The 19,096-nt window shown below is 39.1% G+C and overlaps 1 protein-coding gene across 3 annotated transcripts in view; it reads right to left on the bottom strand.

The window, feature by feature from the left end:
* Positions 1-1,268: 1,268 nt before the first annotated feature.
* Positions 1,269-19,096, bottom strand: part of tcf4 (transcription factor 4) — a 121,231-nt gene continuing 103,403 nt past the window's right edge. For all 3 annotated transcript variants that reach the window (XM_029445534.1, XM_029445533.1, XM_029445535.1), the window contains 5 exons: positions 12,129-12,267; positions 6,622-6,772; positions 4,976-5,205; positions 4,029-4,179; positions 1,269-1,801 (listed from right to left, as the gene is read on the bottom strand). In XM_029445534.1, coding sequence (XP_029301394.1) covers positions 1,753-1,801; positions 4,029-4,179; positions 4,976-5,205; positions 6,622-6,772; positions 12,129-12,267 — 720 coding nt within the window. In that variant the 3' untranslated portion in view covers positions 1,269-1,752. The remainder of the gene's footprint in view (positions 1,802-4,028; positions 4,180-4,975; positions 5,206-6,621; positions 6,773-12,128; positions 12,268-19,096) is intronic.

Here is a 19,096-nt window from a genome sequence, read left to right as displayed (position 1 = left end):
CTGGACCTTGAGATTCTCTGTTTTTCCTACTCTCCCTCGGTCTCTAGCTCTTTAGGATGTTGACCGACTTAAATATCTTCTCCTTACCCTTCTATGACTCCCAAAACTCTCATAGTTCAGGCTTCGTGACATGCGGACCATTCGATTCAAGTACAGCGATCATGACACAGGGAATGCGTTAAACGTGGAATAGAATTTACTTCGGTGCTTAGTCCAGCCCTCTTCCCTCTCATCCAGCCATCTATCATTTGTATCATCTGTCCATCCTCTCATCCATCTGCCCGGTAATCCTTAGAATTAAGCAAAGGCCTGGACACCGTGTCAAACTCTGCCTGCTCTGCCCATGTTGACGAATGTCTGACAAAGGTTTAGGGATGTCAGTTTTTCCTTTCTGTTGTCATTTTTCCATCTGCACTACAAACCCACAACAACAATCTCAAATGAAGATGTCCAGAGAAGCGTTTCCTTCCTGCCACATCTAGAAATATATATTTTTTATTACTTCCTTCCTTTTTGTCTTCCGTAATTCCTTTACTTTCAATAATTTAATTTAAACACCCCAGTCCCTCCGGAGTCATTGAGTGATTGATTGATTAACTATTTCAATGATTGATTCTTTAAGTTTTCTCTTCCTTCCAGTAGATACACACGGGCCAAGTTTCAAGTTTGTACAATTTTGCCACTTTTTAACAAAGTCAACGTGTCTATTAGCATAAAACACTAAGAAATATACATAAACATGTTCAGATTTGTATCTACTGTGAATGTTTGTAGGTTAAGAGGGAATGCATTAGAAGGGGAAGAACGAGTTGCCCCCGTTTTCCTGTTAAGCCCCGTTTCTTTCTAGGCATCTATGATAGTCAAAAAGCGTTTGCAAACTTAATTGTTGTTTAAATGACTCACCTAATATTGTCTTAATTTTAAAACTTGAATCCGTGAAAATGTGTGGTTTGTAAAGGGGATGTATGAGTGGGCAGCTTGCTTCCGTGATACTTTCTGGAATTTTCCGGTTCTTTTTTTTGTTTTGTTTGCTTCTCCGTGTGTATCTATCTGACTGGTTTGCATCCAAGAGGAGATCAGGCACAGCTTCATCCACAGTGTGGCGTTAGATTACCATTCAGTCAGAGATGCGCTGAAGCTGCATTCAACAACAGCTGCGCAATGTTGCTTTAAAAAAAAAAAAAAAAAAAACTCCTTAAACACTTTGTGATATGTTTTGCTCCGTTCTGAACCACCCACCCTAACCCACACCCTCCACACTCCCCGCGTTCAGTTGCACTTTTTTAACACGTTTTTTGTCATTTTTTTCCTTTTTGTCATATATATATATACTATATATAGAACCCTTTTGTTCTTTAAAACTGGGAATGCTGATAAAACAAGTAGTACAAGAAGAAGAATTTCTTGGATGATGTGATTCCAAAGACTGTCCATTGCTGTCACTTTGTGTCAAAAGCTCCCACAAACTGCCACTGTGTAGCAGCCACGGTACAGCAGCCATTTAACGTCTCCACAAAGTAGCATCCAGTTCACTTCAGCTGGAGATGCAAAGTGACGAAAGCGACTAATGTGACTCTGTAATTTGTGTTCTCGACAGAAGAAGGAGACGAAGGTGAAGAGGAGGATCAGAGACAGACGAGAGGAGAGAAGGAGCCTGATCTGATTGGTCAGGCCGAAGATCCAGAGAATCTGATTGGTCAGGCTGAAGCAACAACGGGGTTGATCGATTGGAGGGTTGTCATGGAAACGCCGTCAGAGGAAGTGATCACTCATCATCTTGATGAACTCTGGCACCTTAGACCTGGAGAGAAACAGACAAAAAAATGAAGGAAGGGGGATTAGGAGGGACATGAACACACCGTACACACAAACACACAGATAGGAAAAGTGGAATCTCATGAGAGCAGTATTGATTTCACCCCACAACAACGGGAGGGCTAAACATATGAAGCTTGTCCAGTCTTTAGGAAAAGCTATTGGAGTTGTGATGTGATCTAGTCATTACCTGAAGGAGCTGTATATAAGAACGCAAACATGGAATCAATTAGAACTGACATTAAACAGACTTTACCAAGTACAAAGTCTGTGCGATGTCCGATTGACCATCACTTGCGATAAAGCAGCTCATCGTCCGGAGAATTCACAGCAAGCTAGTGGGTGTGCTCATGACGTTTCCATGCAACTGGCGTGAAACCGGAAGAATACAAACACTGCCGTGGTTGAAAAATAATTTTACACAAAGACGCCAAACGAAAAAATCTAACTTGAGAAACATTGAGATTCGGGGACTCCTATCGATGAAGGCCGACGTCAAAATCAAGGATCTAATTAGAAACCTGCATCACGTCCTGCCTCCCGCATACTCTACGCAGGCGCCACCACTTGATTAAACCGAATAAAATATTTCCAGGAGGTGAAAACGCGTCTGACGCTGATAATGTACTGTTGTGAGCTCCATGTGTGAAACTCCGGACATATGAAGTCAGATCAGTCTCAATATAAAACAATGCACACAGAAGGATTCACAAAAAATATATTTTGTGATTTATATATAAATTACTCTCTCAACTAAAATATGTTTCAATGCACACAACAATAGTTTATCATTATAAATAAATGTAAATAAAAGAAATCCACAAAATTAAAAATATTATTTTGTATAGTATTAGCATTTTTTTTCAAAAATATTTTTGGATTTTGTTACATTTATATATAAACTGTTAATCATGCATGTCTGAAGCGAAATGCTTGTAAATGTTTGTAAATGAAGCTTCAACAGTTTTATATAAATGCAAGAAATCCAAATAATGTTTGGATGAAAATTGCAAGTATTTAATTGCAATTTTCATCCAAACATTATTTGGATTTGCACAGACATATATTTGTGGATTTCTATTACATTTATTTTAAAACAAGAAATAGCTGTGTGTGCATCAGAAATATATTTGTGAACCTTATTTTGTGTGGATTTTGATTTACATTTATATACAAGGATAACTATTTTTGTGTGCATTATAAAATATTTTGTGGAGGGTCATTTATATATAAATCACAGAATACATTTGTGAATCCTTATGTGTGCATTTATTAATATTGAGACTGATCTGTGTGCTTTTGTCTTAGGTCATTTCTTCTCCTTATCACGGACCTTTGGTAGTTTAAGACTACAGAACATCAGGAAATCAGCTCAATCATACAGTTAACATGCAAACACAAAGACAATTTGAATGTTGTAAGAGCAAAGAACATTGACACACACACATAGTCACACATAAAAATCACACTTACTGCCAATCTGTTGTTAAAATGTACCCAGACCAGTAACAAACTCAAGTTCAGGCCTATATTTTTAGCCAACTGAAATATCAGCTCTGCCAGATATTAACTGTCGACTGACACACACATGTATTCAATTAATGTGGTTGTCTGAGCAAGTTTTTACCTTTTTGTCCTGCATTATAGTGACAGTAGAAATGATACAATTGCAAGAATAAAATGTGAATTCTGCTCGTTAGGTTTAAAGTCAAAAGACACAAAATAAAAATAGACTTAGGAAAATGATTTAGAACTGGTGTTTTTACTTTCTTACTTAAACATTCACATCTATTTGAATTACTTTTTTGGTTTGGTGACATAAACTGATTGGGGATATCAAATATATCATATTTTTTATGGTTATTATAATTCTATTCTGCAGGAAACAAATGGTTATAAAGTACACAGACGCCACATTAATTCATATCAGACAAATATGAACTATATCCATATTTTGACCCTGAAAGCAGGATTGTCATTTTCCAATTTTTCCAAGTATATTTACTTTTAACCATAACTTTCATAGTTTCATTGGAGCTATGTTTAGATTGCCATCATTTTCATGGCAAATGATAAAATGATTGCTTGAAGTTTCTGGACTGGTTTCTAAATTCCGATTCTTTGGTTTGAGTTATTAAAGGCACAACAACAGATTAGTTTATAAGTGAAATCTTCGGACAATTCAAGGGGGAGGAGATGTTGCTGCGTTTTACATTTGTCCCAAGGGGTTCGACCCGTCGCCCATGGCGGCGGCGGCGGCGTGATGCGCGGCGGCCAATGAGAGGGGAGCCCCGTCCGATGACACAGAGATCTTCTCCTCCTCGCGACGCTTCAGACAGGCCGCCTTGGGGTTCAGGTTCCGCTCTGGACAGAAGGATGGAGAGGAGAGAATGTTGGCATTTCTGGTGATTTCTGAGTGTAAGAAATGTGTCCTGACTGTTTTCAGAAGGTATTTCTTTGTGCTGGCTCCCTAAATAAGTAGTGAGCCTGAAGCCAGGAAGCCAAGAGCCCAAGCCGGGTTGAACACAATCAACAGGTGCCAGTGCTGTCCTCTCCTGGAGCTCTTGGAGCACTACATGTGAAATCTATCTTTAACCTCTTGAACCATGATTTCTACATTAAACCCAAGAACCTTTAAAGTTACAATAAAGGTACATTTCAGATTTTTGAATATTGGAAATTTTGAATATTATCAGTGTTATCCTTTAAGGTTACAATGTCACTGCAGCTACAGTTTCTTATTGCATACACAATAGAACAGTAGAATAGATGCAAGAAATGTCAAATGTTTCCTACATTTGTTTATGCGTACATTTTTGTAAACAAAGCGTTATGCATTTTGGCCCTTTGTGAAGATTTTCAGAAACTCTGCTTTCAAAACTGAGTTGTGGGCTTTTAACAGAGTGTGCGGCGTTATATCCTGAGTGATGCGTCACAAATGAGACAACATATTTAATTTGTGACGCATAAATGTCACTTCCACTAAATTGAGAAACAGAATATTGAACACAACAAGATACAGTGTATTGGTGTGTTTATGTTCTTTCCTATAATTATAATCATAATAAACAAAAAGTGGAGTCACAATAAATAAACAAATGAGGATAAAAGCAAACCAGTTACTGAGGTCAAAGGTCAGGTGTCTTTATATAAAACTGACCTCGGACTTGTTGCTCCAGACTGAGGATGACGGCCACGGCCTGGTGCAGAATCAGTAACTTGGTCTGAGGTTTGTCGCTCTTCAGGTGCAGCTGCACCATCTTGCCCAGCTCCTTGAACGCCTCGTTGATGTCACGGACACGCAGACGCTCCCGCGCATTGTTGGCCATCCTCCGTTCCCTCTCTCTCTCCATCTTCTGCTCTGGAGACAAGTCCTCGTCATCGTTGTTGCTACGATGATGAGCACAAACGGAAACAGGAAGCAGGGGGTGAGGGTCGGAGAGTTGAGAGTTTGAGATTGAAAGTTCGGTTTATATTTCCTTCACAACATTCATTAAGTGACAAAACAACACGGAACAGAGCTTGTGAAGAGACAAAGTGTGCTGCATTCTGGGTATTTGAAGTCGGCCTCAGTTGTCAGCAGCAATTGATTTTTTACATGGTGAGACTTTTGACTGAAAAAGCTTCTTGTGTCTTCCTGTAATTTAAATCAAGTCAAAGTCATCGTACCTGTAAGTGAGAAGAGTTGCCTAACCTTTACTTCAATTATTTTATTAATGTGAAAGTGGACATTTGTTTGAAAATGGAGGAAGTTCTTATTATTTATATTATTAATCTGATAGACGGAATTGTGTTAACACCATTATATAAGCTTCTTTATCATTGTGAAATGTTAACATTATTCAGGTGGAGGCTTCAAATAGGCCCAATGGGATTACTGCTTCTTCCTGCAATGTATTATATATTTATATATATTATAGCCTTATTTGTGAACCAATATAAGTACGGAAAAAAAGCCACCAGTCGAGAGCTCATCAAATCTGCTGTTGTAGTGACAGCTTCAGGTATCATCATCATAATGACACCCTCCATTATGTACAATCTCTGGATTTGGGATCCAAATGTTTCGTATTTTCCTCCAGGTGAAACTATTGTTGGAGGGGTGGAGGCTGCTCAGGACGAGAAATCAACACTGTGATCAAAACATGTTCTGTTGGTGTTGATTTCCCAACTCTGAATGTGACGCAGCACTTCTTTGCGAATATTGACCATGGGCTCTACTCTGTCGTGTGAGAAAGTTAAAACCAGGCTCAAGACCCTGGAGAGACTGACAGCATAAACCGGGAGCTGCGTGTCAACCAGGAACCTCTGTTTGGCTTCAGAGAGATGCCTGGTGTACACACACATTTCCTTTATAAGAAGTCTCAGTATTAGTTGAGTACTTAGCTGCTTCTCATCACACTTGGTTATCTTTGCATTATAAGGACAGTTGACCTCAGCTGAACACTGATATGTGGTTGCTACCCAGTGGTGCAAGTAAAACAGCCTTGCCCATGATCAAGGTATATGTCATGTAAAAATCTCTAGATTTATCCAAAATATTGTTACATTTCCCAGTTAACAATTCCTGTCCTATCCCATGAACATGCTGACTAAAAAAAGAGCAACAAAGAGATTGTCATTTTAGTTTGTTCAAAACCCAATGTAACATCTTGAACACCTTCTGTACCCTAGGAGAGCTTTGTTTATCAAAGAACAAGGAAGTTCTCTGAGCATGTAGGTGTTTTGGGACAATGCGTGTCCCAGCCCAGCTGAGGGGTTTAATGGAAGTAAACATCTGAGAGGGACCTGAACCTAGATCCTAACCTGTCAATTGATTTTAGGTCCTTGTTGTCCCCGTCCTCCTTCTTGGGGTCCAGGGATTTTGAGTCCTGCAGATTCTCGTCCCCCTCGTCCTCTGACTTTATCTCCGAGCCGACGGAGGAGGCGCTCTGGCCCTGATGGCCCCCGGACAGGGCTGTGGACAAATCCAAATCACAGGGCGGACACACATTATTTTTCACTTATGGAAATGGCCTTGGTGGAGGTCTACGCTCTCAGAGCACACTTCTAGTTATTATGAAGTCCGACAATCTCTGTACCTTTCTGAAACAATTTGACTTTATGGCCTTCGTAGTAAATGTCCTCCAAAAGAAGTCAGAATGTATGACCCAGTAGTAAAGGCACAATCAGCATGACGTTATAGCACCAAACCTCTTAAGTTGTGCTCAGACTTATGGTTTACTACAGGGGGGGACAATTCAAGACATGTTCGTAAAAATGTTTCAACTTAAGTGAAACATTTGACAATCACCTTGCACAATGACAACGTTGGTCATTTCTTCAACACCTAGAGTAATATATGTTTATGTTTTCCTGACCAGCGACCTTTTGCGGTGGCAAGTTTAACTAAGACTAACATTGACTAAGCGACTACTTATGCTCCACTCCGAGGCTTCGCTCTGGTCTGCCTGTGTCTGTCTTCGTGCGAGTCGAGTGTGTCGCACAGAGACAGACAAAAGCAGGCTTGTGTACTTCATAGATGAAATGGCGGACAATATAAAAGAAGAACAAAAGAACATTCATCGCGTTTTGTAGAAAAACATATGACTGTGTTGAGAATGATGACTCGTGTTATAAGAGTAGTGTCCTTCGGGGAACAGCTCAGTGCTGTGCGCAGCAAGTGTGTGGCTTGAGAGCGAAGGTGGATGTGCTGTGCTGTGTGGATGTAGCACCTTTAAGACGAAAGCTAAAGTTTTTTGAGTTAGTTTAGTTTAGCATGTGGCAGGTTGCCACTGATAAAGTTTACGTCAGGATCATGAATCGTGACAGCGCCTGCTGACCTGGTCCTGCTGGACACCGGGAAGCCTTATTGACATTTTCCTGGATTCATCCAAACTTTCTCTTTTTTTTTCAACACAACATAATTTCTGTCAAATGTTGTATTTGTACTATGTTGTTTATCTTGTACACACGACATCTATTGCACGTCTGTCCGTCCTGGGAGAGGGATCCCTCCTCAGTTGCTCTCCCTGAGGTTTCTTCCATTGTTCCCCCTTTAATTTTGGGGTTTCTTTTAGGAAGTTTTTCCTTGTGCGAGGGTCTAAGGACAGAGGGTGTCGTAACCTGTACAGTCTGTAAAGCACACTGAGACAAATGTATCATTTGTGATATTGGGCTATATAAATACATTTGATTAGATTTGATTTGGAAAATATCAGTAGAAAACTGCACTTTAAAATGTAACTCTTTTTTTTATTGGTGCCTTTTGTGTTCAGTTCAATTTGTTCAATAAACAAAAGTTAGAAATAATTTCCTTTATTCCTTAATTCAACAAAGTATTTGTTCTATTTGAGCAGTTCTGCCTTTCTATTTGAGCAGAAAGGCAGAACTGAGTACTCTTTAATATCATATATATATTTAATAAGTTTTGTTTAACGCAAGTAATAACATTATCGCAATATGTAACGAAGTAACAATTACTATACAAGTATATCGCATTATTTCCTTATATCGTGCAGCCCTGATTTCAAGTCGGACATATCAATAATTAACAGCATCTCCAACTCGGCATAAGAACCAACAAAACTGTGGAAAACTACTGCAAAGCCTTCATCCCTGTCAGCTACATGTAAATATAATCTAATATTACCAATAATACAAATGATTCAGTTTATCAAACTAATTTATCAAACTGCATAATTATTTGGATAAAACAGATAATTCAGACAAGCGTTGGTTGAAAGAACATATAAGGATGCCCGCTCTTCACATCTCGACGTCGTGTGAATGTCTGAACGCAGCTAATTCTCCAGTTGACCTCCAAGATGGCGGCATGGGAGAGTTGTGATGCACACGTGAAGCCTCTGCACCCTCTATCTGCCTCTCTCCTCAGCACAACACAGCAGTCTTTATTTGACGTCTGTATGGATCCGTCACTGTGACGCTGCCAACTCCTCAGTCAACACAAAACACTCTGCTCTGTTCCCCTACACAAACACACACACACACACTCACACACACACACACACAAACACACACACACACACACACACACACACACACACACACACACACACACACACACACACACACACACACACACACACAACCAACTGTCGGCCATTTTGAATCTCCGTCTGCCTGACTGGAGGCATTTTGTGTGCAGCTTTGAGTGACGGCCTGTGTTTGGTCTGTGTGTGCGCGTCTCTCTCCATACAATTGCGGTGTGTTTGTGCATAAATAGCTGCATCTATCAAGACTTTAAACTGTGAAAAGTGCCTTTGTGCCTCTGAATGAACCCAGACAGACACAAACTGACACTGGAGGAGACTTGGGGGGGAGAAAGACTAAAGAGGGTAACACTTTAAAGTCTGAATCTTAGTCTGAGACCTCATTTATACGTGCACGTCGGTCTAATGTTAACAAATACATCAATGCAGCTTTTCCAGTTCATTCTTCAGTTTCTTAACTTCTTCTCTAAACATGTTACGTCGCAACTTTCTCCTTAGCTGTGTCCCAACGCCAGAGTCCACACAAACTCCAAGCACATTTTGATTCTAAAGAGTGTTCACGCCAAATAAAAAAAAGTGAAATAAAATAAACCCAAAGATGTCAGAATGCAGACTAAACCGAGAAGCTGCTCAGATCTACAAACCTCTGACACCTAAATAAACTATATTTTGCCAAAGTTAGAACAGTTTTTCTGTACATAAACTATATTTCTATATCTTATTCTCCTATTACACACTGTCGATAGCGTAGCATCACATGTTTCAGTGCAGCAATCAGAATTTAGCAACATTTGAATCAGTGGGTGGTTTACTTTCCACGCTCCGTTTCCCAATCCATTTCCGTGGGGCGAAGTAAAAGAAAACTATGATGTCGACCGATAATGCCGTCTAGGGCGAATAACTTGACGATGGCGTTGGTCCCGACCCGTGGCGCTGATTGGCTTGATTGTTTTTCAACCGAGAAACTGCTGTTGCATGTCCCGATGCCAGACGGATCAGTCAACCTGACGCAGTGGGCGGGTTCAACGGTCTGAACCCAGGCAAGGCTTGTCTGGTAGCTGTCAATCAAACCACACCCACAGCAGCAACTAAATAGATATTATCTAAAGATATGTTTTTAACTTTGTTGCTTATGCAGTTAGTTAATCGTGAACATTCAATGTTAGGGAGAAATATGACATATTTAGAGCTTTCAGGGGCTTAAAGTGTTGTATTGGGAATGGGTTGTGGAACAGCTGCAGGAGGACTGCAGAAAAACAAACAAATCAATTTGATATCTTCCTGAAAAAAACCTTTTCCTTCCTCTTTGTTAGGTTTAATTTGGCTTAGAATAGCCCACTATGTCAAGTCAGCCCAATATCCGATGAAGTGATATTCATATTGGATGATTCCTCACTCAAAGATTTCTGTTCAGTTGCCAAAGCTTAGGGCTTTGTACAATTTGGGTGAACTGACCCATTAAAAGTCCGTAATGTATATAAATTCACTGATGAGTAAACGTGACTATAACATAAATCTTTACTGTTCATAATATTTTTTAAATTGTGTGTGAGAGAGGAGGAAACCACAGCTCTGCTACTGAGTTTGAAGTGTTTGCTGCCAAAACCATTTTAATACCCTCTATTTACAGCCTCTACCGTGTGTGTGTGTGTGTGTGTGTGTGTGTGTGTGTGTGTGTGTGTGTGTGTGTGTGTGTGAGCGGATGTGGGAGTAAGGAACAACTTCTGCCTGAGTGTGTGTGTTTCTCTCTCTCTCACCTCATTACACACTTGGCTCTGGCTGCCGCTGGCTGAACTTTTCTGCCAGCAGACTCATTTTCAGCCTTTAAAAACAAGCTCAGGGCTAATTTGCTCCACAGCACGCTCATATACACTTCTCCTCCTCCATATTCATATCACACATGCTGTATATTTATTTACCCTCCTCGTTAAGTCCTTTACCGCTCGGGCGGTGAAGGAGAGGCTTGCCAGCTGAGATCCGACTCCACGTGTGCGCCTGCAAGTGTTCAACATTCTGACCCTCGTTCTCCCATATTTCTCACATCTTCTTCTTATATCTTTATCCTTCTTAACGTTTTGTTTCGTCTTTATTGTTTTGTATCTTCTCCAATTGTTCTTCCTCTCTAATTGATTGTGTATTTATTCTGCATCTTGTGTTTCATTCTCTTTACCTTTTCTTCCACTTCTCTGTCTTCAACATTTTCTTCCACTTCATCAAAAGAGAAAATAAGAACAGAGTAGAAGAGAATGGATGTAGTGTTTGTCGAATTTGCTGCAAATATGGGTACAGATATTAATTATATTATTATTTAGTGGGTTTAGTTTTTTTATATAGGCATTCTAAGTATTCTATTTCATCCTATTTGTATCTTATTTTTTATCTTATTCTATTACGTTTTTTTTATTTTCCATCATTATGGTCTTCTATCCCTGTTTTATGTTCATTCTAGCTTTATTTACTATTATCCATCTATTTTCACCTTGTGCTGCATTTCTTGTATGCAAGGTGTAATACAAATAAAGTTATTGTTAACAAATATAATTATTATCATATTAGTATTATTTCTCATCTTCTTCATTATCACCTTTCCTTTTGATTTTTCTTCTTCTTTCTCTTCCCTATTAATCTTCCTACTTTGTTGTCGTCTACTGTCTTCAGTCATCTTCCTCTTTCTTCTCATCTTTATTATCTTCATCTGCTCGTTTTTTGTTCGTCTTTTTGCTTCATTTTTTTCATCCTTCGTTTTCTCGCTCTTCTCTTTCTCTGTCTTCAGTTTATTTTCTTCCTCTCTCTCTTCATTCACCTCCACGGCTTAACATTCTTCATCATCCTCTATTCTTCTTCTATGTTTTTTATGCCTTTTCCTTTGAATCTTCCACTTCTGTAACTTTTCACCAACTTTCAAGTTTTCATTCTGCTTCATCTTCTCTATTGCTTCCTTTTTCTTTTCTTTTTTTCATTATTGTTATTTTTATCCCGGGTTGGAAACAGTCATTTGTTGTGTGTGTGCACAAGTGCATGATGGGATACCAGTGGGATGGAAACACACACACACACACACACACACACACACACACACACACACACACAAGAACAAAAACAACAGATGCTGATGCAGTTTGTCCATCATCGACTGTGTTTGTTTCTTTCATTCACTAAATCAAAGTGAACGTACTTTTTTCTTGCAACCTGTATCAGTTTGAATTGCAACATATTTGAGTAATGTGACCTATGAAGAAGAAAATGTCTGTACGAAATAACTAACACGATCAGAAGGAGAACATTCCTTCCAGAATACACATTTTGCACGCCGGGTCTTACCGCGGTATGGGTCGGGCTGGTTGAGGTCCGGCGAGGTGGCCGACTGAACTGGCAGCTGAGGCCCCGGCCCCTGACCCGACATCGAGTGTCCGCCACGCAAAGGGCCCACGCCGCTGCCGTCTTCTCTGTGAGAGCCCACCTGGAAAACAGAGTGAATAAGATGGTGAGGTTTCTTTCTGATTCTTTGTGCAGTTGATACAAACACTGACTCAAATTCTAACTTCTAAAGTCCCAATGTAGTCTGCTTCAGTTCTGAGCGGATGGCTTCATCTGAGCCCCCTTGGACTTATATTAGGTTGTGTTTGATTACATTATAGTTTATGATCATTTTAACTTGTATTTTGACTTTAAAACACAACACTTCACACATCCTGTGAAAAGGGCAAAACCAACAATGCGTCAACACTTTCTGATTTCTCTACCCTGACTGTGGCTCTCAGCCCAAAGTCCACCGGTGCTGCAGTTTGTAGCAAATGTTACTCAAACAGGAGTAAATAGTGCTTTTGTTGGGGACTTTTTTCAGCAGCGGATGAATCCACATTTGGTGCTGTAGTCTAGTGAGTATTTGTGGCAGCAGGACATGTCACCTAAATGTCCCAATGCTAACTGCAAGTAGCATTGATCCTTTGAGCAGTGCTGTACTGCGGTTGGTCAGATTGTATGTTGATTTTGCGACACCTCCTGTCTGCATCATCTACAGTTTACTGTAAATGTTTCTTTTCCACTGATTTAGACTGTTAGATTTTTTTGCCATATTTGCATCGTGCAAATTATTTAATGAAGAAAGAAAATACTAGAGTTCAGATTTTGGGAACATTTAGATGTTGTGCTATATAAATATAACGTATAAAACTTATGTGCTACCCTTGTTAGCGGCATGTTGTTTTGATAATTATTTTATTAATACCAAGTCCCATAATTACTCAAAATAGATATCATCCATTATTTAATTCTGTTTCTTCGTTTCTTTGTTTGTATTGTGAAAATGTTTAACTGACTGGTGTGATGAGTATCAGAATCAGAAACAGATTAAAGTTTATCGCCAAGTCGCTAATTCACTTACAAAGAATGTGCCTTGTAGTTCATGCATACAGTAAATATATATAAAGGAAATAAAAACACAGACCGAGGATTACAAGAGTCAAAAACGTAAATATGAAATATAAAAATTACAATTAAAATTAAAAATATGCTATAAACAAATACTATAACATAACAGTACAATGTTATTGTAAGTGTAATATGCATACAATAATTGTTTTTCTTTTTTAATGACGGAGCTTTACAGTTTTGTGAAGGATGTGAAAAATAAAATAAAATATATTCCTTGCACTTCTACAATTTGTTTCAGATTTTTTCTTTTTTCTTCCAAAAGAGAGTTACATGATCAAAACCAAATGTAACTAATTATAATGTGATGACATGAAGCAAAATGTCACTATTCCACAATTCAAATTGTTTTTGCCAACAATGGTCATAACATCATAAATCAACACTGGAAATAAATCTAACACTCACAGTCTATATAAAATGTCTTTCTTTCCCTTTCTGTTCCTCCAGATGTTGTAGTTCTGTCATTGGCCTGTTGAGGGCATCCTCTGCCTTTCTAAGACACCGAAGATCTCCATCTCTCTCTCTCTCTCATTCTCTTTCACACACACACACTCACACCATCCCGCCCGATGTTTTTTTTCCTCCATTTTTCCAGTACAGTACAACTCAGGCGGGCAAACTGTGCTCTGCTCCTCCAGACTGTCTGTGTGTGTGTGTGTGTGTGTGTGTGTGTGTGTGTGTGTGTGTGTGTGTGTCTTTGTGTGTGTGTGTGTGTCTCAGTCCAGGTTCATATCTGCAGGTCTGACCTGTATGTTTACACTTTATGGAACTTGAGTGTGTCTTCTTGTTGTCACGTGTGTTTTCAGGGATACACTATAGGGGTGCATGTGTGTGTCTGTGTTTGTGTGCTTGGTTGAATCCTATCCATCTGTCTGCCACACACACACACATACACACACACACACACACACACACACACACACAAACACACGTAGACACTGCAGCACAACAACTGACAATTATCTTAATGCCCATATGTTTAATTGTGGGATTTCTAATTCCCAGAGCACCGAGCAGCTTCCAGCAGGGACTCACTGTTTTGGCACGAGATGGGCTCTCTTAGTGTGTCTGTGTCTTGTGTGTGTGTGTTTGTGATGCCAGCTTTCTCGTGGCATCCTGCGGTTCACAATGGTCTCTCTCACCCTCCTTTTCCTGAGCTTTTTACTTTGAGGATCATCAGGACAGATATTTATCTGTATAAGGTGGTGTTAATAAATGTTGTGTAAAAGTTTTGAACAACAGTATGTGTAAAGGCCTAGAGGGTCTTTAATGGTGTGATAATCAGACTAAATTGCCATTTCATTCACACATCATGCTCATGTTTGCTGTTTTCTGATTGGGAGGGGTCGGGGGGGGGGGGGGGGGTATTTTCTCCTCACCAATTAGCAGTGAGTGACAAATCCATTTAGCCATTTATATTTTCAGTTGAAACAGAAGCTTCAGTGGAGGTTGCATTTCACTCGATGTTTGTCAACACTGCCGACACTCACACCAACACTATCTAGATTGATACACAGCACTAGAGGTAAGAGGACAAATATGTATTTTTGATTTTGGGGTGAACTGTCACTTTAAACTTTAAACTTTGATACAGGGCCCTTTAACAATATTGGGCAACACGATCAGCTGGTATAGAGCATACCCTAATATTGATGTAAGTTTCCTCACAATTCACAATAAATCAGATTACTAAAACCAATTCACAGTACTCAGGACGCCCAAGGGGGCCGGTGGAGAGGGTTTTTTTTGAGCATTCAGAAAGTGTTTTAGGAATATTCAATAAAAATGTGTCTAAAACTATGTTCATTTTTGGAGTAGAGTAAAACAGATGTTTTTAAATGTCACTGAAATACATACACTATTGTCTGTTCAGACTTTTTAATGTATTGTATGATAACCAGAGTGTCAATAAAGTTGTTGTGAAAATCAAATCCCTCTTTGTGTCTGTTAATCCAGCTGGCTGACAGCGAGGTGTTGCCCACCACATGCCAAACTCCCCTCTCGCTCCATGCAAATATCACAAAATGTCGACTGGCTTGTCTGCATGCATGTGTGTGTGTGTGTGTGTGTGTGTGTGTGTGTGTGTGTGTGTGTGTGTGTGTGTGTGTGTGTGTGTGTTTCAAACGGAGCTTCTATCCATCCATACGTCTGTTTGCTCCCTTATTTATTATTTGCCTCCCGTCTTTTCTTTCCGTTCTCTGCCTTTCATCACTGCCTGGATTCCCAAATGTAAAATGGCAGCAGCGAGGGAGACAGAGAGGGTTGCGTACATTTTTAATGGAGGGCTTTTATATTTTAACGAGCCTTCCTTCTCTCTTCCTTAATTTAGTTCAATGAGGAGGGAAGACAAGGAGACAGACGGAAGGGAAAAATATAAATAAATTACACATGAACTGATCTGCTGCTGGTGTAGCTCAGATAGTCAACATAAACCGCAGCCACGCCCACTTACCCACCATCCCTCAGGTTCAAGATGTCTGATTGGATGACAGATAAACTTAATCGTGCAGCCAATAACAATATGGAAGCATCAATAAAAAGCTTTGATTTTACTATCGGCGAGTCAAATGTGTTGCTTGTGTCAGCTGTGACTGCAAGCTGCAGTTGAAAGCTGTGGGGAAAAAAGCTAGTAAGTAGACCTTGAGTTGAGGTTATCTTGTCAACATTTGTTTTGATTTGTTCAGATTTGTGTTGCATTCAAGGATACTCTGGCATCAGTCATTTGATTGTTAACTGCTGGAAAGCATTAATTTAGCGTGAGTGAATCAAAGCCAGAAGAGTGAATATTGTTTGCTTGGAAATAAAGAAGCCGTTCAGCAGCCTGCTCTCACGACAACATAACAAAGGGAATACTCTCCTTCTTTGTGCGTTCAAGGACTCTCTAAAATCTGACCGCCGGTTGCTGAACGCCAGAGTCAGCCATCATTCTTTTTCACAACCTCCTGTGAGATACTGTATGTCAGACATGCACCACAACGCAGGGTCTTTAAGTTCCTGTAACATCTTATAAGTTTGACAAAAAGTTTGCTAATTTAAAACAGAAAATATATTTTCCAACAATAAGAAGAATCTGACCAAACATAAATAATGTTACATTAGAGGGGATATAAATGATTCATATGTTTAAAGTTCTTTATCATATGCACAACAATGACATGGAAGAAACATCTTAAGTCTCAAGTGGCTACTGAAGTGGTTTATCTGCAGACTCTAACACCATGGCCTGGGTTTCCCATTCTTTTGCTATTTTTCATCTCTGCTTGGGCGACACACACAAATATAAATGTCTTTCTAATAAAGCAGATTGAAAAAAGGAAAAAAAAGAAAGAGCGGGAGCAAGAGATGGAGGAGGAGGTGCTGAGCAGCTGTCATCTGCAATGTTGTTGATCAGTGAGAAGTGTGTTCATTTAAACTGTGTGTGTGAGTGTGCTGATTACACAGGAAGACCAAGAAGAGAAAGAAGGGAATTTCTGGGTCAATTTCTCTCTCTCTCTCTCTCTCTCTCTCACACACGCACACACATACATTAACACACAGACAGATTTGTCATGCAGCTGTAAACAGTAGGGACAAGTCTGTCTGTGCTGCTGCCGTGACATGTCCGAGAAAAGACTAAACTGTCAACTTACTAACTCCTTAAATTGTAATATTTCAGCCCGCATTAGAAGGATTCCTGCAATATCCTTTTGTCTTTTTCAATTATTGTTAAGAAGCCAACCTCTGCAGAGGGGGAGGTGATGAAGGGAAGTGATAATAATACTATGAAGCAGGAAGGGTTCACCCTCAGGAGAGAAGGAATGTCACCGGGAGATTGAGAACTAGATCTTTGATATTTCCTGTGCATCTGTGGAAGATCTTGAGCTGAAGGTGGCGCTACGTCAACATTAAAGGGACATGTGCCCATTTGTTGTTGATGATCAATGTCTTTTAGTCATTCAGTGTGTCAGCCAATTCTTAGGATATGACAAATCACTGATTACAAACTAATCCAAAGGAATAAACAGACCTGGGTAATGCTTGAAGAACATGTAACCCTTGATATTGTCTTGTATTGTTTAAAACGTGTATTTGATCACCTCTTAGTTTTATTTTGTGAATGCAACACATTTCTGTAGATGTGCTGCAGCCTGGTCTCCTAAAGAGAACACACCCTTTACATGCTCACACACACACACACACACACACACACACACACACACACACACACACACACACACACACACACACACACACAGTGGAACATTCTTTAAGCTGAACAGTCTCTCCTCTGTGCAAACTGAACACTTGACAGAAAGCACCTGCTGTAGCAACGTCAACACACACACGCATGCACACACACACACACACACGCACACACACACACACACACATACACACACACACACACACACACACACACACACACACACACACACAGAACCCAGTGTTGAGAACTTCCATGGCAGGAAAAGTACAGCAACATTTTCCAGTGGCGTGGTATGTATGTATTTTTTTCTTAATTCTCCGTGTAATGATCAGAGTGATGGACGACAGACTCCTCTGTAAAATGTTAATAAAAAAAGAAAAGGAAAACTGAGGAAAATGGAGGGAAGAGAAAGAAAGACGCACTGGGATGATCTGTTAATACTGAATGAAAAAGACATGAGAATTAATTTGATCTTTTGTTTGAGGCCTTTTGTGATTTGATGCATGTGAGAAATGTAAAATATGATTATAGTAAATGAGTTACCAAGTGCCAGTATACAATCATTTTTATTTATGTATAGCATATTAATGTATTTCATACAATTTTTTAAGTTTAGATTTATGATTTTCTTTACCCATACCCATTAGGGTTAGGGTTAGGGTTACTTTAAAATACTTTAAAACATATATTTCTACACTTTATATCCTGTAATTATTACCTAACTATATTTAATATGTATTATTATATTTTATTTATTATTATTTTTGATGTAGCAGTCGATACTTTCATTTTCATCGCTCGAGCTGAGACTCAAAACCATCTCGTTACAAATGACCAAGGTCGTTAAAGTTTATTATTCTAATCATCTTCATGAACGCAAGGCTTCACACAAATGTCCAATGTTCATAACGTCTTCTCCTCATAAATATTCATATCACACAGCTTTTGAATGCAAACAGTCCGCCTTGGACTGCACGGAAACAACATTTCCATACTTTAGTTGTGTAACATGAACATACATATGTTGAGGATAAAAACGGCCCACATTTATCAATTTGTCTTTTTTCCTTTTAAAAAACAGAATAAAATGCTTGTGTGAAGGCACTGCTGCTTTTATTTGATATTTGTGGTTGTTGACTTCACTGAACACATTTGCAGCATAATCATTTAATTAGAACATAAAATGAATTAATAGACTGGACTTACCACTCTATATGTTATATAATAAATGCAATAAATGTATTTAAAAAAAGCAAAGCAACATATCAAATGCTGTGGAAGCATTAGGTGGACTAAATGAAAATGTGATCTCACAATAGCGTTTTCATTTCCCACTTACATGTGCAATAATTGGGTAAAATCAAAAATAATGCAATTTTCTTTTTCATTTTCAATACTAGCATGGACATTCTCTGACAATGTTCAAGAAAATGCTATTTAAATATTGTCACTTCATTTTGCATGTTTAGATGAATCATTTAATCCACAACTGAAATAAGCATTTTAAAAGCTATTTAAACCATAGTCGCTAATCTGCTGCAGAAACCACACCAGGAAAAAACAGTAAGTCTAACTTTTTAGAATGATGTCATAAAAGATAGTTTATTATTATTATAGAGTGCAGTAATGAGTTAGCATGTTTGCACTTCCGGTTCCCTCTTCTTGACGT

Source organism: Cottoperca gobio, chromosome 12 (genome assembly GCF_900634415.1).
Source record: "Cottoperca gobio chromosome 12, fCotGob3.1, whole genome shotgun sequence".
NCBI lineage: Eukaryota > Metazoa > Chordata > Actinopteri > Perciformes > Bovichtidae > Cottoperca > Cottoperca gobio.
This window is presented reverse-complemented; position numbering and strand designations above follow the sequence as displayed.